This window comes from Hemicordylus capensis, chromosome 2, assembly GCF_027244095.1.
Source record: "Hemicordylus capensis ecotype Gifberg chromosome 2, rHemCap1.1.pri, whole genome shotgun sequence".
Lineage (NCBI taxonomy): Eukaryota > Metazoa > Chordata > Lepidosauria > Squamata > Cordylidae > Hemicordylus > Hemicordylus capensis.
The window spans coordinates 182,210,258-182,236,002 of record NC_069658.1 but is presented as its reverse complement, the minus strand read 5'-3'; the positions used below and the strand labels follow the sequence as shown (position 1 = coordinate 182,236,002).

General features: G+C 46.8%; 1 protein-coding gene and 1 long non-coding RNA gene across 3 annotated transcripts in view; one reads left to right on the top strand and one right to left on the bottom strand.

Moving 5' to 3' along the window:
• Nucleotides 1–529: 529 nt before the first annotated feature.
• Nucleotides 530–3,282, top strand: LOC128341691 (uncharacterized). Its single transcript, XR_008314514.1, has 2 exons — nt 530–688; nt 2,771–3,282. It is a non-coding gene; the product is annotated as an uncharacterized LOC128341691 (long non-coding RNA).
• A 13,307-nt stretch (nt 3,283–16,589) lies between these two features.
• Nucleotides 16,590–25,745, bottom strand: part of S1PR2 (sphingosine-1-phosphate receptor 2) — an 88,080-nt gene continuing 78,924 nt past the window's right edge. For both annotated transcript variants that reach the window (XM_053302770.1, XM_053302771.1), the window contains exon 3: nt 16,590–24,937. In XM_053302770.1, the coding sequence (XP_053158745.1) occupies nt 23,752–24,801 (1,050 nt within the window). In that variant the 5' untranslated portion in view covers nt 24,802–24,937 and the 3' untranslated portion in view covers nt 16,590–23,751. The remainder of the gene's footprint in view (nt 24,938–25,745) is intronic.

Sequence of the window (25,745 nt, the reverse complement as noted above, 5' to 3'; positions counted from 1 at the left end):
TGAAGTAAAGTGACATTGGCTGACATTAGGTACAGTGGGGTGGAACTCCGATGATCTGCGTCAGGGCTGCTGCAGATCCACAAGGCAGCCCTGATGCTGTTAAAAATGGGCAGTTTTGCAAACAGCATTACAGCAGTCATTTCTACTTGCACTAATAGAAATAAGGACAGTAATGCTGCTTGTGCGAGTTCTGCCTTGTGGATCTGCAGCAGCCCCAACGCAATGTGCAGTGGCTCTGTACCGCTGTACACCATGTCTGCCATTGTCACTACCTCAAAATGCTGTGCTGGACTACAAGTGGAGGCAGATGTGGTTGGAGGTTGAAGTGTGATTTGAAGGGGAGCACACCTTTGATTTGAAACCAAATGCACTGGAATGTAGCAAATGTGCATTCTACTACTGAGAGCTTAAATTAGGAATAAACAGTAATGAAAAATTAAACGCCGAAGGGTTAAAAGCAATAATAAAGACTTATTGATCACAGAGAGAGCAAGAGAGCACTGAATAAGCTGTCGTTCCTACGGCAGGTGATTAAAAACAGAGCTGAGGGGGAACGGGAGTGAGGCTGGAGGGGCGGAGCTCCTGCCAAAAACCAGAGAAAGCTTGACAGTTCCAATGGCTGCTCCTGCACAGGTGCAGAGCCCATGTATGAATGGGCAGATGACCACTAGAAGAACCTCAGTTACAGGTAAGCAACCTGTTGTTCTACTATGCTTCAGAATGTCTGTGGGCCAGTTGGGATGATATTGTCCACCCAGCTGCTGGATTACTTGAGTCGTGTGCATGCACTCAAGCCAGTGTGCTGTTCCTTCCTTGCATAGTCCAAAGCCGAGGAACACTGCCCAAACTGCAGTTAAAACACTTCTTTAAAGTAGTATCAAAACCACACAATCAGGGCAGCTGGTTTGGATGTTGTACCCACGTGTGACTGTGAAGGGGATGGAGTGGTGCACCAAATGGAGGGAAAGGTGCATGTTACACCAGGGCCTGACCCTTCTAGCCCTGTCTCTCCCACCACCCAGCAAAACGTATGAGGAGTCCTACTGAAACCCATGAAGTGTGCATCAGAAACCAGGCATGTTTCTTTTCAGGATTGGATGCTTAATGAGGGTGAAGTGAACAGTGGTGGCGGATGTGAATAGGTTTTATAAATCCCTGTTGAGCCATTAAGTGAGGCCCAGCCAGTGGCAACATGCAACAGCTCCAGCCAGCTGTGTTTTATCAAAAAATTATTTGTTTCCTGGAAGGAGAAACTGCATGTCAGCATTAAAAGGTGACTCACTAGAATGGGGTCAGGTCTTGGGGCATCTCAGATTTCTTTCTCTTAAAGCACAGCCTTTAGGAGCAGCAGGTTGGTTACTGTGATAGAGTACTGTGCTCTGGGGTATTGGTTTGGATCGTGGGTTTTCCCCTCAGATCCAATCTGGGCCTTATTTCTCAATAAGTGGCCTGCTGGGCTTCCGCCTCTTCCCCATCAGGGACTCCCAAGCCCTTTATGATGTTACAAGTCCAGCACCCCAGTTCTGGCCATTCACTCACTGCCCATGCCAGCTATCGCACTTCTGGTGTTCCTGCCAGGGCTCCCTGTAACAGGGATTCCCAGATGTTGTTGACTACATCTCCCATAATCCCCAGCTGCATTGGACAAAGACTATGGCATCTGGGGTTTATGGGAGTTGTAGTCAGCAACACGTGGGAATCCCTGTTATAGGGAGCACTGGCACCTGGTGCTTCTCCAGTTCAGTGATATCAAATAACAGGGCTTGGGATGGCAATGGTCTCTTCCTGAGGCCCCTGATTACAGTACAGGCCGGGATCACTCGTCGTCAAACAAGCTCCCTTAGGGAGGTGCAAGGCATACTCTAGTGGTCTTACAGGAAGCTGGCCTAGGACAGTATGGTGCCTGAGACAAAATACCCACATTGTGCCCCACCTTCTGCTCATCAGCATGGGGCAGCTTGTGTTCATTTCAGTGAAGTGTATGCTCAGGATATTGTGGCCTCCATGCCAACCATGCACCCATCTCAGGTGATATCTGCCCCCACCCATACAGCAGAAGGTACTCTAGATCATTTGGGGGGGGGGTTGTGCTAGGTGTGGACAAAATGATCCGGATGTGAGTTAGATTATCGTCAGTTCCTTAACACAAACAGATTATAACCTAACAGGGTAGCAGCTCTGCAGGGATCGTGGGTCAGTCAGGATGGTCCTAACTGGAGGATGACGGATCAAATGGGCTTTCTGATAGCTCTAGGGATTTTCCTGTTAGCACTCAACCTCTAGAATGTGGACATAGCTCTGGCAGTAGACACGATTCCTCCTAAATGCCCTTTCCCTGCCTGCAGAGCCTATGCAACACCTTGGTATTCTGTGGAGCTAATAAAATAGGAAGGATGACGGGCTAGAAAGATGGTGGAGGAGATCAAATACAGCTACAGCCCATTTTAGGGCCTAATCCATTTTAGGGCCTAATGATGAAATTATACTGCTCTACCACCATTGTGTCTCCTGTATATAACTGTTTTGGGTTATATGGGATCTTTTGGAGTTGGATCCCCAGAATGATGTGGTCGAAATTTGACAGTCCATCGTGACAAATTTGCTAAACATTTTGCAGATAAAATCATGTGTATCTCCCATGATATAAAAGTCTTCAACAAGGATTGAAGAAGTTTCCAGATCATCCGCTTATCAGGTTTTGATAGAGACATTTATTTCTTTATTTATATTTCTATAGCACGCCAAACTCACATATCCCTTTATTTTCCAGCTTATTTCACTTGAGGATGTAGACAAGATTCTTGGATCTGCAAGAACAACCTCCCGCATACTCGATTCTTGCCTTTCATGACAGGTGAAGCAAGCCAGACCAGGATTGGTTACCTGGATGATGGAGGGGGTGAATGCCGGTCTGAAGTTTGGCAAGCATCCACAAGAAAGAAGCAACCTGGCTGCTGCTGTGGTGGTGGGTTAATGTTCTGGAATGCGCTCCTCATGGAGTCCAGACAGGCACCACACTCTATACATTTAGCCATCTATAACTAATACATAACTGTTTGAGACAGACTTTGCTGCTGGATAGGTTCTAATCTACTTTTGCTTTGCTTGTATTTTCCTTTGCTGTTGAATTTAATTGCGATCAGCTGCAAGTGTCTCTTGATCATCTTGTGGGGGATTTTTATTATTGTGTTGTTGTTGTATACTGCCCTGGGTGCAATGGGAGAGCAGCGGTGTGTAAACTTATCGACATACATAAATAAAATAAAGCAGCCTCTTCACCTTCGGGGGAGAGATCGCTCTGTTTCTAGGCAGGCTCAAGCGCCTGACCCAAGGCTTTCCTCATTCTAAACCTCAAGCACACTGTTCCATCTTCCCCAGTCTAATACAGCTCATGTGGTTTGCCATGGATCAGCTGGCAGGGTATCACTCTTAAGCGAATACCAACATATTAAACAATACAGAACACTGGCTCACTAGTGATCTTGAGCAGCTGAGAGCTTTGCCAGCATAAAAAGGTCAAGGGATTCAACTTGGAGGCATATTACGTTTCACTATGTAAATACACTTCCAAATCATTTGCATCAAATGCCGCCACCCGCCACTTCAAAACTGGCAGCTCTCCACTCATGAGTCACTCATTCCCCAGTCACTTTTTTCACCCCCATTCAACAGCAGCAGCTATGTTCGGGCCAGAAAAGGAAGCAGCCCAGTCATAAGGAGAAATGAAGCAAGCTAGTGTCATTCATCTGTCTGATCTGCAGGAGACCTTTGCTGTGAGGCAGAACCATTAGGGTCATTCCAGCTGCACATATAGCAGCTCAAGCAGTGGCTTGATGATTGCAATATTCCTCTGGGTGCCTGTGAAGCAGTACATAGGCTGAGAGACACCCCAGAATCCCTTGCAATGTTAGGCCCTCTTTGACCCGCTCTGAAAAGCACCAGACCAACAGTTTTGTAATGAGCAATTGACTCAAAAGAACTCATGTGGGATGAGCAGTTAGCAAGGAGGCTGGGTAAACCTTAACTTATTAAGAAACAAAGACCTCTGCAGATGTCTGTTTACAAAATTAAAGAATGGGCAAGATGCAATTCTTTGACTGAAAGCAACAATAGTTCTGCTCACAACAAGGAACTAAGGCTGAAATTATGGCAGACATGGGGTTGCCACCCAAAATAACAACACCGTGAGGCTATTCACACGATTGTAGAAAATCGGGCAGGCCTTTGCTAGCCCAATTTTCTACAATCGTGAGAACCACCGGGCTTGACTGCGAGCCCAGTGGTTCTTGAGCAAGTAACCTGCTCAAGTAGCCCGCCCCGTAAACCAGGTTTGTGGAGCGAGCGCTCCGCAAAGCTAGGTTTTTTTAATCGTGAGTAGCCGCAGCTACTCACAAGTAGACTCCCGGCGGGAGGCTGAAAAGCAGCCTCCTGGCTCGGGGGTCTCCCAAGTATGCCCTGCGCGCTTGCACAGGGCATACTGGAGCTTCCGGGGACCGTGCGGCTCTCCTCATAGTCACGGGGCCGGCAGTTGTGTGGGAGGCTGATCCGGCTGCCCAGGGCTCCCGCCCTGCTCGTGTGCGGGGAGAGCAGGCTTAGCCCGCTCTCCCTGCTCACTCTTACACACTGGGTCTCACTGATTGTGAGACCCAGCTCAAAGTCTCTTTTCCCTCCCCCTCCCCCTCCTCCTCACTATTTTCACATAAACCATTGCTTCTGGGCAAATTGCAGCTTCATGGGAATAATTTTCAGTGGGAAAATATAGTGCAGGAGCAGAGTGGAATGATGGAATGATGACCCTCCTCATCCTATCCTAGTTCCATCCAAATTTGCCCCACCATGAAGCTGTTTTTGACAAAAAGGAGAAGATGCACTTCTGTTGGAAACATGCCTCATGTTTGTGTGCACCTGTAGTTTGGCCTTGAGAGTCAGGACTGAAGTTTCCCACTTCAATCTTCTTCCACATTTATGTTGGTTTGTGTTTTCTGCATGTTGTTTTCCTCTCCATTTTGCTTCAGTTTTATGCACACTAGCCCTGGCACCATGTTGCTCCTATGATCCACTTGGCTGTTCCTTACAGATGTTACCAGTGCCATAAGATGTTGCCGGTGCCAGCTCCAATCCCACAACACTAACCTATGAATTGGCCCAAAGTCTTGACCCAGTGTTATTGATACTGTTTCATGCTTCCCACTTCCCTGAGCCTTAAGACATTCCAGGGACAGACTTTTACCCGAAAGGATGTTGAAGACCTGGAGTATTTTTGTGATATTTGTTTATTTACAATACATAATGTTAAGCAAGTTAAGCATGGAAGAGCAAGCAAAAGCAAAGGTCATCTTCTCACCGAATAGCCTAGGAGAGCCTATTTCCAGCTAAGAGCAGCGCACATGCCTCAGTGACATCCAGGATAGATCACTGCAGGGGTCCAGGTCCCCAACTTTGAGTCTCCAGATGTTGGGCTACAGTTTCCATCATTCCCATTGTGGGAACCCCCAGATCACTGTCACACACAGTCTATTTGGAAATTTCTGTGGATCCAAAATAAAGCCGCAAGAGACCTTCCTGGGACTCATCACATGGAGCACAGAACCCCAATACTGTGAGAGAGCTTGGAGGGAAGATTTATTTATCTACCCCAGCTGCAGAAGTGCACAGGTAAGGAGAGCCATGATGATTAATATTGTCTGGAGACTTGGAGTTAATGTTCTAAATAAAGTAGTTTAATCAGGAAATATGTCAGGGAGATAGATAAGCCTACATGCCTAGCTGATTACACACAGGAGGAGGGGAGGAGGGGAGAAGGCAGAAGTCTCTCTCTCTCTCCCTCCCTCCCCCCCACCCCCAGGAGCATTTCTAAACAGCAGGCTTTACCGTGGGTTTACTGCAAGGCTTTACTGTGAGTTTGAATTTGCCCCCCCAAAACTGACACAAAAAGTTGAATTTTTTAAAAACCCTGAAATAAATTAGGCTATGCTCTATAGCACACAATGGAAAATCCAAATTGTGTCTGGAGCACTCCCCGATAGCTCACAGGGACTCAGGGGTAAGTCTGGCCAATATGTGAACGCACATCCTCCATGCTGGAGGAGAAGCAAGCTAAAAGCCCCACCTGGAAATGCTCCAGATTAGAGAATTAAACCTGAGACTATCAGTCTAACAAAGGGGAATCAGAGCAGAGAACGCATAGTCAGAAAGGAAATGCCCTTACTGGCTCTGCTACCCCTAATGCCCCTAGCGGTCAATAGGTTTGCTGGTGCTAAGAGTCGATGCCATCAGGAGTTGCACATCCAACAAATATGTCATGGGCTCCAGTTTTTTTCTGGGCTCAGTTCAAAGTGCTGGTGCGAACCTTGAATGCTTTAAATGACCTGAACCCAGGAGATTTGAAGGACCAACTCCTCAAATAGGAGCCTGCCCCATCACTCAGATTGTCCCTGGAAGCCCTGCTTTATGTCCCTTGACCTTTGGGGTGGGCCGAGTGGCCATGCAGGTGAAGATGTCCTCAAGTAATGGCCCCAAGGATTTGGAATTATCTCCCCTGGGAGGTCCATTTATCCTACACTCTTTTCATCGTCCATTAGATCCAGTGTGGTGTAGTGGTTAGAGTGCTGGACTAGGACCGGGGAGACCTGAGTTCAAATCCCCATTCAGCCATGATACTTGCTGGGTGACACTGGGCCAGTCACTTCTCTCTCAGCCTAACCTACTTCACAGGGTTGCTGTGAGGAGAAACTTAAGTATGTAGTACACCACTCTGGGCTCCTTGGAGGAAGAGTGAGATATAAAATGTAAAAAATAAAATAATAAATAAATAGATGGTAAAGGATCCCAAAAGACCCTTGGGAATATGGTAGTCCAACTACCTGTTGCGGTTAGCTGTTCGTATTTAATCCTCCACTCTTCATTGTGTTTAATGCTATTTTGTCATTTTATTTTGGTGGTTTTAATACTGTGAGGAGTATTGTCCATATTCTGATGTTAGAAGATGGTTTGAGATGTTTTCTTCTTGTTATTTTGGTCTGTCGTTGGGTATCTTTAAAGAAAAGTGGGGCAAATGTGTAAAATAAATAAAGATGTGTTTTGTTTGTGTTTAGCATGCTGGGACGTAGTGTGTATGCTTCTTGTGGAGCATGTATGTATGTCTGCATGCCTACACTGTTTACTTTTTCACCTTATTGTTTTTGTTCTCCTGTGTACCTCGAACCTTGTGGAGCCACCATCTTCTAAGTTCATGCCTTTGCTGTAGTAGACTGATTTTCTACAAAAGCTTGTGTCACAAACCACATGATCATTGAAGGTCTGCTGCATGACTTGCTGCTTTTATGTTGGGTGGGTGGGGATGAGCTACATTTTCCTAGATTTTTTGCTGGCTATCCCAGTTGCCTGTCATCTGCTGGATGCTGCCCGAAATTCTCCTGCAAGAAGATATGGTGTCCTGAACTGTCCCGTTATGCAGATGCTTCTCTAGAAATCTCTGTCCATTTCCCCTATTTCTCATGCCCCCCCCACCAGCTGCTTTCATGCTATTTCCTGTTGCCCACTGCCTGTCTTCCTCATCCGTGCTGCAATCCTTGTGTACCACACATGCCGGAATGAACAGTAAAAATGATATCGTAATTTGCATAGAAGGTGTAATAGGTTCTACTGTAAAGATGAGTCAGTTCTAAAACAGAAAAAAATGTCCAAAGATAATAATAAGCATTCAAATGTATAACCAAACTCCCAGGAGAGCATGCAGCCTGTTTTAACTCATGCTTATGAGGAACAGCTTACAGAGATTTCACAGTGCGTTTCAAGCTGCTGTGATGGGGATAGTGCATGCTATGTTTTATGATCATTGGGGGACAGAGTTGGCCCTAGGGTTTTGGTGCCCTGGGTGAAGTATGAGCCACCTCACCCCACATTCAGTTAAAATGATTTTCTGTAACCTACAGCAGGAGTTTTAAGATGCATCATCAACTGGGTTGTGCCAGTGAGGCAATGAGAAATTGAGATTTCCATCCCAAAAGGCAATTGGTTCATGAAGTCAAACAATTTGCCAAGAGTAAGCCTACAAACCATGAGACGAAATGGGGGAGAAGGCATGACGGAATCAAACTATTTATGCTCCTGATGCACTTTAAGTCACACTCATGATGGACATTTTATTTTTCAAAGTTATAGGCTGCTTTCTGGAAAAAGTCCCCAAAGTAGTGTATATTCAAAATGTACATAAAAATAACAAACAGTCATGCTGAGCACATAGGGTGGAGTGTAAGTGCCTCCAGTAACTTGATATTTCTTCTTGGAGTGCCACTGTGCAGGCATGTTACCTCCCCCACCTCACCATTATGTGATTGTGACAAGGATCGATCACCTAAATCTTAAATTCAGCAAGAGACAATAGCAAAGCAAAAAATGACAGCACCAGAACATAATAGAGCAGAACCAAACAAAAAGCAAACAATTCAGAGGGTACAAAACCAGTCAATACTATATGGGCTTCTTTGCCAACCTATTCTGCGACTGGTTAAGGAGATGTCCCTCCCTGTAGGACAGAGCCTTGGCACCACTTTTTCATCTGTGCACCAAATGGCCCCAACATATGGAATGAAATTGTGGGTAGCTGCTTCCCACTTAAGAGGTTTCCCTCCTCCTGAAGATTTGTCAAAGTTGGCTGCTGACCATCTTCTGAACAAACAACTGCAAAGCGTTCTTTCTGGGTCTGGCCAGAGGATTCATCTGGTGTTCTGTAAGTTTTTAGTTCAAGATACATTAAATCATGCTGGGACTTTGCTGGGTTTTATTTTAAGCTGTTTGATTCCTTCAGATATTATTTTGACATTGGAGTGGAACTCATTGTAATCTGCCACAAGTCTTGGGGATTCAGCAGGATAAAAAAGCAACTGGAAGAGGCTAAAAGGCTTCAGAAGAGAAACATCGCAACAACCCTGCTGACAAGGCCTCACAAACCACGCATCAGGGCCCATGTCATATCTAGGGTTGTCAACTCTCTATTCAGACATTACACTGGAACATAGGAAGCTGCCATATCCTGAGTCAGACCATTGGTCCATCTAGTTCAGTATTGTCTACACAGACTGGCAGTGGCTTCTCCAAAGTTGTAGGCAGGCAGGAATGGGAAACACCTATATCGGGCAGAAGCAGCGATATAGGAAGATGCTGAAAGGCATCATCTCATACTGCGCAGGAGGCGGCAATGGTAAACCCCTCCTGTATTCTACCAAAGAGAACCACAGGGCTCTGTGGTTGCCAGGAGTCGACACCGACTCAACGGCACAACTTTAGCTTTTACTTTACCTCAGGTTCCAGATTTTGCAATACCATTTAAGGGCACCAAATTGTCATAGATAAAAGGAAAGCTCTAAGCTGCCCCCTAGTTTCCAGCTTTAGCCTGTGGCCACCAATTTCCTATGTGGTGAGGACCTGCCCCAAATTTGCAAATTTCAATGGGATATATCTATATTGGCATGACAGGCATACTAAGCTTGACACCTTACTAACTTTCCATGGGAGGTGGGAGACTGGAGGATTTTGAAATCCAGGGAGGGAAACAACACTGAAGGATGAAAAGGACCAAGTCTTGGGCCATTGTGGGGAAGCTGGGAAGAAAAAGAGAGACGGGCAGAAAGAAATGCAGAAAATCACATCTATCATTCTCTTCACTCTCCCTCCCTTTAGAATACATACATCATCTTCGGTGGCTTCTGTGGTCCTCGGCTGCTCGCAAAACCAGGCAAAGCTATTGCAGATGTTACTTTGCAAAGGCATACAAGCTCTCTCAGCTCCCACCCCCAGCCATCTGGTGCCTGTGCAGTCAGAAAGAAGCCACTGACCCCTGTAGCTTCCCTGGGAATGTTTGTCTTTTGGGTTTGGGGTTTTCAGTAGCTCTTGGCTGCCCTGTACTTAAGAACTCAGACTCCGTGTCCCCAGTGTGTGTGATGAACTCAAGAGGGCAGGGAGATGGAGAGGCTTGGAAGGAACACTCGGAAATCCGGCCTGGATGTTATGAACATCTGTCCCAATCTTCTGTTCTTCCAGTTCAGTCCTCTTTGATCAAGTCCTGAACACTGCCTCCTGGTTTCCATGTTTAGCCTGTGACCACTAATTTCCTATGTGGTGAGAGCCTGTCCTAAATTTGCACATTTTGCTGGGGTATATTCAGAACCACAGGAATAATTGCGGTAGTGCTGATTGTGCAACTGCTCATTCCCTGCAGCACTGGGGCTGCCTTATGAGGCCGCAGAAGCCCTGATACAATGCACAACTGCTGTGTATCGTCATATAATCCATTTTCTTTTTCTAAGTATTCCAGTTTAACAGTCCTGGGGGTGCACTTTGTATTTCTTAAGTCAACATTAGTTGTTGTTGTTTTAAATGAGAAACCCCAAATCTAGCATGGGTTGTGAGATGTCACAGAGTTGAAATTTCTGTGAGACACTCCTGTTTGGGCACTATAGCAAGGCATTTGAACATTTGTATTTCACTTTCAAGTCAGTCTGCACTTTAACATTGTGTTGAAAAATTCAGTTTGAACAAACATTTGTTCCCACTTGATACATGCATCTTCTTGTTCCAATAGTACAAATATCAGTCAGACTCCTTGACATCCCAGGTATTTGGCTGTTTATAACTGTTTGAGAAGGCACCCAGGCACTACCATCTACCTTGGGAGCTTGGGAGAGGCCTTTTCAGCTTCCAAGAAATTCCAAAAGAGCCTGCAACCCTGGAAACATTTGCTCTCAGGTGGCTGCTGGAGGAGGCTGTGGCGACGGCAACTAAAGAGTATTTTCAGACTGGAGACACAAAAGGCCATAGCGTCAGCTTTTTAAAAGCACTGATGGATTTGTTGCGTGGGTTATGGAAATGGGTGTATTTCTCTTAAATAAATATTGCATGGATTCAAAAACATATAGAGCAGGCCTGCTCAACTTTGGCCCTTGGGCACATGTTGGCCTACAACTCCCATAATCCCTGGCCACTGTGGCTGGGGATTATGGGAGTTGTAGGCCAAAAACAGATGGAGAGGCCAAAGTCGAACAGGCCTAATATAGAGCCAGTTTGTACGAGTGTCTGGTGGCTTACATTGATGTGTTTTAGAAAACCAAAGAAACTCCATGTTTGCCCAGAATACCACATTCTAACTTAAAGTAACCCCAGCCCAGCTCAGGGACATCATGGCCTCTCATGATCAATGTCGTTATCTCTCTTCACTAAATTGTATCTAAGAAACTTGGTTCTCACTGTTCTTTGCTGACAGTTAAGAAAACAGGATGTAACCAAATAAGGAGTAATCACCAGATGAACAATGAATCATTTGCATGCGTACTAGATACTTAGTCCACCATTTTATTGCCACGTATACTGTGTCTAGGGTGTCAGCATCGTTCAGATTGTTTGTATAAATGTAAGATGCACCTATAAGCAATTCGTATTCAATGCAGAGCGAAAGCCCATTGTATACCTTGCTAACTGCAGTAGCAATAAAATGCCTCTAAGGAATTCCCACTGAGTCTGTTTGATTGGCTTAAGGCGGACCCAGGGACGAACCGAATTCACATCAATTTGAGGAGGACGTAGTTGCTCCAAGAGTGTGCCTGTCCTGATGTCACTAAAGGACATCCTGATGCATTTAAACAAACATTTTGAGAACACGTAGAGAGTCAGTGAGGAGGAACACTCCTCTCATGAGATTAAAAGACATTATTTTAGTAACGTCAGGATGGACATGTTTTCGGCCCGACCCTGTCCTCCTCAAGTGAGCCGCCAGACACTCATTGCATGACTCATGCAAATGGACTCCGAGTTGAATTTCCAAATGAGAAGTGCTATGAGAGCTCAAATTACATTTTTGCCCACCACAGGTGTGTGGAGAACAAGTGGGGTTTCTTCAGACCTCCTGCCCCACTACATTCTGTGGTGAATCACAGAGTCGATTTTTCTTTCTCTCTTTCAGTTTTTTTTGGGGAAACCCTGTTTATTTTCCTTAAGACTGAAACTTTGGACAAACTGCATACCATTGACCCAATTAAAAATTTGGTAGGGCTGTGTCAGAGACAGCTAAAATAGCTCCAGTCCCCAAGTTCTCAGAGGCCATCCCTGATCCAGACTGCAGCTGAGGCTGAGCAAAGAACTGCTCCGGGTAGTTCTGTGGCTGTGCTTGCTGCTCTTTTTACACTGATGGAGTTGCTGTTGGGGGTCCACAGGAACCTCGCTCTCCTACTATTGCCACTCCAAACAAATTCTGGCTGCTCAGCTCATCTTTCCTGATCAAGGGAAAGCGCTGAACTCAGCAGGATTCGTGCCTGGATCCCTCCAGGGAGATGGGGGTGGTGAGAGCCCCCCCTTTTTAAATAGAAAGAAAAATAATCTTGTGCAATCATTCTGTCTCCCTGGATGTGAAAGGGCTCAGCTCCCACAGACCCAGCCAGACAGGGTGTGTATGTGTGTGTGAGGGGGCTGGGGGTTCCCACCCATTTCTGAATGCCATCTGCTAGCAGTTAGGCAGAGGAAGGCTATTTCCTCCCCTGGCTCACCTCAAGGAAGGAACAGGGTGGAATCAGGGAAGCTGGGCTTGAGACAAAGAAAGCTTTACTGGAGTTTCCTCTTCAATGTTGAGGTAGGTGGAAGAATGGTGATTTGCCACAACCAGGCCTGGCTTCATTGTTTGAACTAGGGACACTGGCTGTCTCACTCACAGCCTCGTGTCAGATCAGTCAATGGCTTCCCATCATCATCTCCATTGTACTAGGCCTGGAGTGTGTCACTCCAAGAAAGTGGAGGAGCACAGCCTGCCCTGAGCCAGATGTAGGGCTGCCAGGCCCAGATGGTGAAAAAAGTCAATATCCATCACCAAAAAAGTGGGAACAGAGGACACCACTAGAAAGGTCTCCAAAAAGTCTCCTTTGCATAAAATTTGCATAAATTGGTATCATATATCCTATATAATAAAGAGCTTGGCGTGCGTCCGTGTCTCCCTCGGCTGTTCTGGGCATGCGCGGAGCGCATGCCCAGAACACACCAAGGGAGACACAACCGCTGGGACCAGGCGGCCGTGATGGATGGGAGAAGGAGAAGCGGCAGCCAAGGAGAAGTGGCCGCCGCGAAGCCAGGCGGGGGGAAGAGGCGGCAGGGGAAGCTGGCTGAGGCAGCGGCGGAACCACCGCCTCGGCCAGAGGACGCGGCGCTGCCGAGGCGGCGGCGGAGCCATGGCCGAGCCCTGGCCGCACCGCCAAAGCCTGGCGGGGGGAAGAGGCGGCGGGGGAAGCTGGCCGAGTGGCGCCAGAGCCGCCGCAGAGGCCTGGCAGCGCCGCCGAAGCCGGGCGGGGGGAAGACCTTGGGGCCCTTGCCCAGCCGGGGAGACTGGCCGCAGCATGGAGGCTGGTGGCAGCGGGAGGGGGAATGGCGGGGGGGGGGGCCCCGGAGCGCACAACTCTCCTAGCGCCCGTTATTTAACGGGCCTAAAATAACTAGTCCTTACCCATAAAAGCCTTGGGCGTGCGTCCGTGCCGCCCGTGTCTTTTTCGCCCGATCTGGGCATGCGCGGAGCGCATGCCCAGATCGGGCAAAAAAGATACGGCCGCCCAGAGACGGGCGGCCATGTTGGACCAGGCGGTGGCCGCGGCGGAGCGACTGGCTCCGATGGCGGCCGCCGCCGTTACGGCGAGAGGGCCGGGAGGAGCAGAAGCGGCGGGCCAAGGAGAAGCGGCCGCCGCCAACGGCAGGAGGAGAGTGTGGCCGAGGCGGCGGCGGAGCCGCGGCCTCGGCCAAAGGTAGTTGTGGCCGCGGTGGGGCGACTGGCCCCGTTGGCGGCGGCTGCGACGCCACCGAGAGTGCGGGTGAGGCGGTGGCGGGGCGACTAGCCCCGATGGCGGCCGCGGCCTCAGCAAGAGGTGGCAGTAGCTCCCCTTAAGGCTAGCGCCCGTTATTACAACGGGCTAAAAATTACTAGTCTTTGATAATTTGAGAATAAATGCAGCTCACCACTGTGAAGCTGATGGCCAGGTGTATGCCTGCTCAGTCTGCTGTCTAGGGGCAGAGTTCTCAAGGCCCCTGCTTCTTAACCGTACATTCATCTCCTGGTTAGGTTTACCACACACGCAGGCCTCCTCCCCACGGGTCACCCAGCCTGCTGTCTCCAGCCAGGCCAGCAACTCCACCTCTTGGCTCGAGGCAGGGCAGCCCGCTAGCTACCGAGCCAGTCTCTTCATCTGCTGGCACAGCGGTGCATGCACAGTCTCCCACTAACTTGCTATTCTCTGCTACTACAAACATGTATAAACTGCTTTTCAACAGAAAGCTTCACAGTGGGTTTCAAAGATAAATAAACAATAAGATGGTCCCCTATCCCCAGAGGGCTCACAATCTGAAAAGAAATGCAAGGTAACACCAGCATCAACCACTGAAGGGATCTTTTGCTGAGGTTGGATAGGGCCAGATGCTCTCCCCATGATAAATAGAAGAGATTCGCCATTTAAAAAGGGGCCTTTTTACTCAGCAGGTCTCTTCAAAAATACCCTTTATTGCACAAAAATAAAGTTGCTATACATAAAATAAAATAAATTATGTTATGTTTTTTTTTGAGCGAATAAAGGGCCTTTTTGAAGGGAGTTGAGGTGATAATATGTGCATTGCATCGCCAACGCATCAAGTTCTACTTGGTTAGCAGGAGTAACTGCTAACTGAGTAAAGTCAGTTAGCTAACTGCTAACTTCTCACTGCCACCACATGGAGGAAGCCAGCTGTACCTGCCGGGCCCACCTCTACATGCTCCTGCAACCTGCCACGGAAGCAGAACCTCCCCTCTGGCTTCCCCATTGGATGGATGGTCAGTAGGAAGGGGAAGGAGGAGACAGAGGAAGAGAAGCTGCTCATGAGAGCAAAGTGTTCTGAGCCAAGAAAATGTTCCAGCTGCTCCCCAGAACTTCGGGCACCACAACACATGCAAAAAAAAAGTCATTTGGTCCCCAAAATAGTCACCCGCCCACTAAAAAGCTGTGCTGATTACCTGATGCTCCCAGCTAATCCTTTCAAAGAATTAGCATTTGGGGTGGGAGTTAGAAGACTCACCCTTCTTGGGAGTCGCACACTTCCTTCCTTAAGCCCTTAACTGGTGTTTTTTTCTGATCAAGTTTATATAACTGCCTTTTATTAATGTATGAAAAGTGTGATAGCTCCCATTTCAATTATTTCCACAACCACCCTGTGAGGTAGCCAACTGATTAAGTTACACTTTTTGTGGCCATGGTGCCTTGCTAGTTATAGAGTCTCGATCCAAATTCGCCTCCACCCACAGAGATAGAAGGAAAACCAAGCAGGTCAGGGCCAATCACGTTATGAGTACCATCTGTTATTTTGCTCCCAGAAATGTCTACAGATGACATTCTAGAAGACTGTCCACCCCACAGGTGTGTCACTATGCAGGGGGCCACCAGGCTTCAGAGAAGAATGAAAAACCCGACAATGGACTAGCAATCACGCAGCAAGCTCACCCTTCCCCTGTAACAACTGGTGAGGACAAAAAGCCACAAGTGAGCCGGACCTCAAGGACAAGTGCATGCTCACATGAGAGGCTTCAAGTGGTTTTGCACTGAGGTAATGTAGCCATGAGGCAGCCTGTATTCCACCTGAGGGGAGGGGCTGAGAGGATGGAAGTGACAGTTCAAGGGTCAGTTGAGAAAAGAGTCCTGTTCGCATATTCTGCTCAATGTATGTATAATCTGGTGTACAGTCCATGCATGTAAAAGTCTGTACACACATGCATATTCACACATTATGCTCTACACACATACAGTAGAATACTCCCTATCTGTATCTTGTATCTGAGGCTGAACACATCTCACTTGGCAAAGAGGCACCTTTTAACATGGTGATTCTCTTTATTTAGCAGGGGGAGAGTAACTGGCCCTATCCACCCCCAGCACAGGTCCTCCAGTGACTGTTGCTGATGTCTATCTTATGTTTCTTTTTGGATTGTGAGCCCTTTGGGGACAGGGAGCCATCTTATTTGTTTGTTATTTCTCCGTGTAAACCGCCCTGAGCCATTTTTGGAAGGGCGGTATAGAAATCAAATGAATGAATGTATAGTCATTCACACAAAAACATGTGCATGAATACAGACACCTGTATGCACATACAACAATGTCTAAGCAGGGCTAGAAAAGAGGGCACACATGAGGATAACCTTCTGAGAGGAAGAAGCAATGAAGTGATTTCTGAGGAGCCCAAATCAAATATGAAGCCAACTCAGCTCCTCTAAAGGATCCTAAACATTTCTGCTTCTTAGCTATGGTTTTGTTGCTTCTGCCTCTCTGAAAGTGCTCCTCACTCACTGAAAGAGCCACCCTCTTTTTTCCTTTCAACCGTTTTTCTAATTTTTTTTAAAATCCCCCCCCGCCTTTTAATTTTTTTTTAATATAACCAAGGAGAGTATAACTGAAAAAGACAGACAATAAAAGAAAAAGATCTCTTACACATAACTTTAACATAATAAGTTACAGCCTACCTAGGGGGAAAGGGGGCAGGGGATGGATCATCGTCTTCTAAAGATATATATCTTTTGTCTTCAAAGCATAATCAATTCATTAAAATTCGACCAAATAACTGAACGTTTTTAATCTTTACCTTTTCATAGGAAAAAACAACAACAGTTCAGATGCTGACAAGTAACAAGTGTCAGTTATTCAAAGTTGCAGTTCAGGAGTAAGTTTGTCCTTCCAGGGCTGTATGATAATCCTTTTGGCGACCGCCCCAAGCATGAAGAATCTATCACTTTCCCCAACAATTCCATCTTCTCAGCCACTCCCATTGGGTGCAATGTAGGCTGTCTCACCTTTACCTTTTTCTTCTACACTGCAATTTGGCTTGACTCAAAGGGATGTGCAAGCATATCCCATTCAAAAGACTTGGCATATCTAGAGTGCTTTTGGCATGCTCAGACCACTTCCCCTCTATTAACTCTCACTCATAGCTACTACAATACATCACCTTTCACGATGAATTTTAAAATCTACCCTGCCTTAGAATAAATGCCCACATTTGTCCTCTCCCACATTCACATTACACAAACAGCGTTAGAATATCAGATGGACTTTTTAAAAGATGGATGTTGTGTGGAAAGGGTCAGTGTCCATTCCCTCAAACACTTGAGAGGAAGTACAGCAGGGGATGCACATGTCCTCAGACAGCAGGGGCATGGAGGGGGGGGGGAATGACACAGGCCAAATTTAGAGGCAAATAGTTTAATACATACACATTTCCATTAAAAGGGAGAAATATTAAAAATAATACAAAAAACAAAGTTAGTGTTTCCACAGGCAAGATTCTGCTGCTCTAGGGATAGCAAGAGCTAATGGCCAAAGACCGTACCTTTTGGTTTGTGCAGGGGAGACTGCAACATGTTGGTATTGCACAGTTTATTCATTCTCCCTTCTTCTTCCTTAAGAATACTTCCACGATAAAGCTTGATCCACAGACTAGCCCAGTGCTTTTCTAAGGCAATATTTGCTTTGCACCTATGGACATATCTGTACCACAAATTTATAACAGTTTTAACGTCAGCATTTAATCAGATTTTAAACAACATAGATTCTTCTGCAGAATCTGGCAATTGTAGCTTAGTGAGGATGAGGAAAATTCTGTTAGATCTCTAAGCTGACAACTACAATTCCCAGGACTGCCTGGGGCAAAGAACAATACAATACATCTGTGCTGTAAATATGCCCTTTTTCATTTCAGCTTTGGCACACACAAGAAAAATGACAGTGGGACAAATGGTTCCTGTCTGAAGGCACATTAAGATGACAGCTACAGTGATCTCTTTGGTGCTTCTGTCTCCAACTGGAATTTTAAAGGTGGTATCTTCAAAAGCCTTTTTCTCACACTCAGAACAGAACTCCTGCAACACTCTGGTCCCAAAAAGGTTACTACCCATGGTATGGATGGAGTGGAGAGGTGAGTGACACTGACAGTGTTAAGCATAGGCTATATTTGTAGGTATATGTGGACTTGGGAGTGGGGTGAGGCTGGCTTTTTACTCGGGCTGGAGACAGGTAATAGTTTTTAATGCTGAAGATAGTACAATGTAGACATTATTGCCTTGCTCTCACACACATCTTTCTTTTGCTCAACTGCCATTCTAATCAAAATAGGTTTTGCAGGTTTTTCAAGCCCTGCAAAACCTGTGAGCAGATATGATAGTGTGATCAATGTCCACACCATGGGCAATGAGGCTATTACCATGTCACCTTTAACTCTTCGGGGGGTGGAGCAACAGTTGCCTATCTCTGTCTTGTGTGCATATCCATCCCTTCACCCCAGCAATGGGAAATTTGCTCGCAGTAGCTGAAAACAAGTGCCTGAAGTGGCGCATGCACGCATGGGGGCACAGGCGGGGCAGGTGTTCATATGTACACCACGTAGTAATTTCTTTTTGAAAGCAGCCAAGAACCCTGCCTCTGACCAAAGAGGAAAATGGGATAAGCAATACAACACCCAGACATGGGCAACAATAGAAGGCCAGAGAGATTATGTACAGCACGGCACAGCAGCCTCAGACACTCAGGGGCACTTGTACACAAAATGTTACTGCAGTGTCACCTTATTGGTAGGGGAGAACAATTCCCCATGCCCATCCATACAAAATGCACATATACCAGCCTCAACACATATTCCTCAGCTCTGGTCATGTGGACATTGGCTATACACCTATGCCAATGCAGATGTGCAAAAGAACTCAGCATACTTACAGACATGAAACTTCACCCACCCACAATATGCTTACCAACACTCGCACACACACTTTCTACACTCAGCAATACATATACTTCATTGTCATGATAGGTTGCACAAGCACACACATGCTTCACAGGGCCAGTGTGTTCAACACTCTGCAATTTGGCTTGACTCTAAGGGATGTGTAAGCATACATCTTCCCTTCCTAGTTTCAGTCCTTTGCTACATCCACTTGTGCAGGCACTCTTTCTCCAGCATTTATAAATACATCCTAGGGAGAAACCATTTGAGAAAAATCATCTGGCATTCCACTTGTGAGGAACCCTGATAATTCTCTTATGAATTTCAATTTGGAGAAGTTTCAATCCCGGCCCTTTTACTCTTACACTCACAGATTTCTGCACCCTTCATCTTACTACTTTTATTGCAAGCTGTGTAGAAACCAAATATTTGATAACAGGTGCCAGTGCTTCAGTTATAAATGGGAGAGATGCTGAGACTCCGGCCTTCCTAGAAGCCAGGCTCTAGAAAAGGTGGATGACTCAGTGGTGAGGGAGGAGTGCCTCTTCACATGCACAGAAGCACACTTCCACTCTTCTACTGCATGTGCAGATACAGTTATCTCAACAGTGTTAAGTATCCCAACTTCTATGTTTTTGAGTCAAGTGCTGAAATAATTGGTTCCAGGGCGAAGTACCAGTTGCGGAGTACCAGTTGCAGCAGAGTAACAGCAGGAGAGAGGGCATGCCCTCAACTCCTGCCTGTGGCTTCCAGCAGTATCTGGTGGGCCACTGTGCAAAACAGCATGCTGGACTAGATGGGCCTTGGGCCTGATCCAGCAGGGCTGCTCTTATGTTCTTATGACAGTTTGTGTCCACACTCTTTGTGGCTGACACTTCACAGTGTTCATGTTCACACACAACAGACCCTTACACTGCATCGCCCTTCTCCAACTTCACTCCATATGCAACCATTACAATTTTACATTACAGGGATCTTGGTTAGAATCAATCGTTTATGTTAAACTGAGTTGCAACAGTCATTCTTCTCTTTCTCTTGGTTCCCAGCTAGGGGGACTCTGAAGGGAATTTCCTTTTTTTTTTTTTTTGGCTTGTTAATAATTTTGGATTTCTTCTGGGGTGAAGGAAGCAAAGAGGAGGAGGAGAAGGGGTTATTTAAAGCAACCACCCACCTCCTTCAGCCGCCAGGCTGCATCACCCATGCCCTGGGAGAGATGAACAGTAATTCCCACGCCTGCATTTCATCCCCATTCATGAAAACATCCTCCTCTCACCCTCAACAGCATGTTGCTGCACATCGTGCTAATGAATCATGTTTCCAGCTGCTGCAGCAGTGCTGGCAAGAAACACACCCACTCCTATCTCTTTCCTTGAAGGAACTGCCCCCTCCTCACCCAATGCTTCTTCCCACCTGTCCCTTAGCAATGCCCCCAGCCTGGCAAACCCACCTCCCCCAAACCCATACCACACCCTTGTTCCCACACGGTAGAAGGAATTTCAGTGGAAGGGCTGGAAATTAAATGGACTCCTGCTGCAGACTGGTCTTTCAGGTTGGAATGGGGGATGCATCCTCAGGGAGGGTGCATGATGTGTGTACAAATCCACCCCAACAACCCACGTGGTGCTTAGGGCTGAAGGCGGCAATTCTGATGCAAGAGTTCTCTTTTAAAACTGGTTTGCTTTCAGTCACAATCCACATGGCTAGAAGGAGCTGCCATGTAGTGCCAGACCAGTTCCCCCATCTAGCTGATCAACCTGGGTCACAGCTGCTTGTGACATCCTAAAACCAAGCTTTGATTTAAAGCTACAGGGCAGTAACTTGGGAATCCCAGTGAGCTAGCACAAGGGTGCTCTGTTGCAAGACTACCAAAAATAATAACAATCTGAAAAATAACCAGATACCACACACATGCACACACATTTACTCCTTGCGTAGATGGGCACAGATGAATGCACCAACAGGAAGCAGGAGATGGGGAGCCCTGCCTCCTCTTCAACCCTATTGGCCATAAATAGGTAGGATGGAGGGGGAGAAGCCTGCCGTGTGAACAAGCCAAGGCTGGAAAAGCTATAAGGAAGTGTAATCAAACACAATAACAATCAGCAATGTGAATGGCCCAGATTTGCTCCAATTTCTGCTTCTTTACATTTTTACACACTTATATGTGCTTTATATAATTTCATCCTAACTCATCCTAAATTATATTGCTTCCTCCTGCAGTAATTCCCCCCACCCACCCCACCCAACCAAAATCTGGGAAACCTCCAGAAACACTGCCTGCCTGTCCCATTTGCAGTGCCCTGCACCACTTTCGGGCCAAGAATGCAACTCCAAGACTTCAGTCTACCTATACAATTCTCAGACCAGTTTCCCTTTAGCTCCTACTATGGCTCTAGCTCCAATCCAGCTTTAACAAGACTGACAAAAGGAATGAGATGGAAAATGCTTGCTTCAGGGTGGGAAACTTGGCTGCTCCTTTAAAACATATTTTTAAAACCAGGGAATGTTACTCTAGTGCTGGAAAGGCTAAATATATTCTGTTCAGTGAAATATATTTAAAATAAACAGAAAACTATCTTTAAGTGGGGAACAGGATAGCCGTGCATTATTTCTCTTTCTCTCTTAAAACAAGAGAGCGTGAGCAAGCGAGCCAGCGAACTAAGCACAGTGCCCAAAGATTGTTTCTCTGAGCCTGACACATATTTGCAATTCTCGGTCTTCTTCTCCACTACAAATGGCCTCGTCCACTTTGCAAAAACTGGAGGATTGATTGGTGTCCTTAAGCTTCTTTTAGTTCCCTTTGTTCAAGTTCCTCAAATTCTGGGGCACCCCCAATTTATATTTATAGCCAGACATGGCAGTAAGGCACACAGGGACATTGATTACATGTAAGTGACAAATGTCCTTTAGCATTCCCTGCCCTTTGACCCTAGAATCTAAGGTCAGTTCATCTATGCATCCTGGAGAGCAGAGGCCTAACTCATTTACTGACTTCTGTTTCAGGGCCCTATAAATCCTATTAGCAACAATAGCTGTAGGATGCCCTGGGATGTCAGTACAGTCATTCCTCACCAACTACGAGGGTTCCGCTCCAGCAAAACCTCGCTACTGGCAAGTTCGCAGCTGGCGAGCTATTGAAATCAATGGGAAACAAGGGGTTACAAGAACTTTGGTCGTGAAAAGACTGAAAAATCAAAAGAAAACGTGTGTGTGTGTGTGTGTGTGTGTGCGCGCCAAATATCACCCAGAATCCCTTAAAATCACCAAGAATAAGCAAGAGTGAGCAAATTGAACCTCTGGGAAATGTCAAACTCCAACAAACTACTCAAAGTCACTTTAAATTGCTAGGAGTTGGCAGGGTCAGCAAGAGGAATGAGCAGATTGAACCTCTGAACCCCACAAAATTGCAGGAAACCCCCCCATCACTAAAAAATCTCGCCAAACCGCAGATGCTTGGGTGAGACCGGTCACAATTGGTGAGACCGGTCACAATTGGTGAGACCGGTCACAATTTCCCAGTCATGGATACTCAAAACCACAACTGGGAAAAGTTGTTGAGTGATGACTGTATCCCTGATTGTTATGGCACGTGTCCCTTCCTTTATCAATCCACTGTCACATCCTGTTGGCTCCTCCTGCCTGTGCACAGGAAATACCTGCAAGAGTTAGGAAACTCTGGGATTTGAAGTTTTTGAGAGAGCAGGTCACACAGAGAAGCACACTTAGGAACATAGGAAGCTGCCATATACTGAGTCAGAAGATAGGTCCATCTCGCTCAGTATTGTCTACACAGACTGGCAGCGGCTTCTCCAAGGTTGCAGGCGGGAATCTCTCTCAGCCCTATCTTGGAGATGCCAGGGAAGGAACTTGGAGCCTAGATGCTCTTCCCAGAGCGGCTCCATCCCCTAAGGGGAATATCTTACAGCGCTCACACTTCTAGTCTCCCTTTCATATGCAACAAGGGCAGATCCTGCTTAGCTTAAGGGGACAAGTCCTGCTTGCTACCACCTCTCTTCCCATGAGGCACTTCTCAAACTAAAACCTTAATATTTCCTGGACAAGCATATTCTCTCTTGCTCTTGGGCCTGTGCCAGCTGCTCACTGTTCAGAATGTCTTTTGTGTTCTAATTCGCCTTCTGTTTAGCTCCAGGAAGTCTCACAAGAAGCGAACATCTGGAAAGATTTGAATATAGATACAAAGAAACAAGTCTGCATAAACATTCTCTAGTGTGCTGTACAATTTAGTTCCATCCCATGCTTGGATCCTAGCTACATATGCATTGTTTGGCTTCAGCAAGGTCACAAATGCTAGCCAATATGTACCCAATGTACTCATATCTCTGGAATCGGTCTTTGTCTCCCATCTAAAGGGATTACCTTTGGTTAGCTTGAAGTGCACAGAAAACCTGCAAAACCAGTCTGAGCAGAACCCAGAGCAAGGCAGTCAGGGGCAGGAAATATGTTTGCAGCGCAGGTAACAACTGCACTATCAACTTCCCCTACTGCCTTAAAAATGTCGTAAAACGTCCGCCTCAGTCACTTGAGGAAGCCCCCTGGACTCCTCAAACACCGTCTGTGTCCAAACAGACACTGCACAGGGAGAACGCCAAGCAGATTGGAGCAACAGATTGCCACTTCCCTGGAAAGAAGGAGTGCATGTTTTGTGAACATGGAGCATGACCTGAAATGCAGGATGGAAGGACGTGTGGTTGTATAGGCAGGGCAGGGCCTCTTTTAGGAAGGAGAACCATCGTACCAAATCACTGTTGGTGGCTCAGCAGCTACCCATTCCCCACACTTCCAGTCAGTCAGTCTCTCGCTCGCACACACACTTCTAAGAGAAAGTTATAATACTGTGCAGGTCTAGTGAAAAAACGGACACCCCTGTTTTCATGCCATGTACCACATCACCTCTTCTGTACCGCTCTCTCTCGGGTCCAACTCCCTTTTCCCTGGTGCCCATCCACCCCACTGTCCCCCTCTCCAACTCATCTCTCTTCACACAACAGTGGAACGTTTCAAGAAAGCTGAAGTTGTAAGGTCCTGTTTTTGGGTGCACCGGTCCAAAGAGCTGGAGCTGCGGAGTGGGATCATGCAACGCTCTGCAGGCTTTCCCTGCCCAAACATCCCCCAGCAGCAGAGCACTCGGAGGAACTCCTTTCTCATGTCCTTGCTGCGAAGGGTATAAATGATTGGGTTGATGGCTGAATTGAGGGTGGCAAATGCAAAGAAATACTTTGCCTTGTAAAGGATGGGGCAGGACTTCCTCACACACGAAGCGTCTATCAGGAGGATGGTGAAGGCCGGCAGCCAGCAAATGATGAAGGCTCCCAGGACTAAGGTGACCGTCCTGAGCAAAGCAATAGTCTGTTTGTTAGCAATCTCAGCATGGCTGGAGCGGACAATGCAGTAGATCCGGACATAGAGGACCACAATGGAGAATAGGATGACGGTGAAGATGGAAACCACAAAGACGATGTAGCTTTTGGAGTAGAGTGGCAGGACAGTGGAACATTCATCGCGGTTGGATAGGCAGTTCCAGCCAAGGATGGGCAGCCCCCCAATGACTGCCGCGATAACCCAACAAGCCCCAATCAGCATCACCATCCGGCAGTTCTTGTCGCTGCTGTAGACCTTCACCTTTGTGATGGCCACATGTCGCTCTATGGCAATTGCCAACAGGCTGAAGACAGAGGCTGCCAAAGTGGCAAAGGCGGTGCCCTCCCGCACAAACCACTGTATAGGGGTGAGGCCAAAAGTGGCTGGGCCCGAGAGCACAACATTGGCAATGAATGCTGAGCCAGCCAGCAGGTCTGAAAAAGCTAGGTTGCCAATGAAGATGTACATGGCTGAGTGGAACTTCTTGTTCCTCCAGACAGACACTAGCACCAGCAGGTTCTCCAGGATGATCAAGCAGCAGAGTACGATGATGACAATGTTGATGGGGGGTACTGAAGGGTCACCATGTATCTCCAGCTTATCCTTGGTGTGGTTGTAGTGCTCAACGATCTTGCTTCTGTCATAGTAGTGGTTGTAGGTATTTCCCATGGCTTTGCCACACTTTCCGAAGACTGGTTACACTGGCATCCACCCAGGGAGGTCTGTATTAGAGGGCATGGGACAGGATTGCCCCCCACAAATATCCATTCAGAAGAGAGGGAGCAAGGGGCCAACTTGGTGAAGCCTGGAGGTGGTAAAGACACACAAAAATCAACAGGATTAGTTGCTTAGAACAGAGAGCAAGAAAAGAGGCAGTATAAAACAAACTCCAAGTTGTGGGAATATACAGGCCCTGTGTGCATTCAGAATATTCACTTTTGGAAGCTTTCACTTAGGCAGCAAGACCATAGCCACAGGTTTGCAGTGGCTTCTCTGGGATAATTCAGGCCCCTACTCTAAAACTTCAGGTCTCATTAAAAGGAAGGAGAGTGAGAATGTTTCTAGCCCATTTACTGATGGAAATATTAAGAAAAATGTGCAAGAAATGTTTTATCCAATTCCTCAGTATGAAGCAAGCCTCCTGTTCTCACCTCCCCATATTCTGACCAACTGATGTGCAGCTGCTGGGAAGAAGGGCATGCATGTGACATGGTTATGAAAAATTACTTCATAGTTAAATACCTTTTAAACATACAGTAGGCAGGTCTTTGTTGTTTCATATGGACTTGCAATGACCCCTCAGAACATCCTTAGCACCATTCATGGTTTGTCATTGAAAATCTAATATGCTGCCAAAGAATCTACACTCAGTACACCTCAGAAACAACAAAACCCAGTACCCCATGAGTTAGCAACCCATGGGAGTGGTTAGCACCCTCTGTGCACTACACCACCACTCACTCTGGGCCACCCCATCACCCCACAAGTGGCTTTAAGGTTTTTCTCCATAGGGAAGAATGGAGGTTTCAGCAGCCCCATAACTGCACTTGGGAGGTGCTGGGGTGGCCCAGAGTGAGGGTGCCAACCACCCATGGGTTAGCAACCCATGGGGT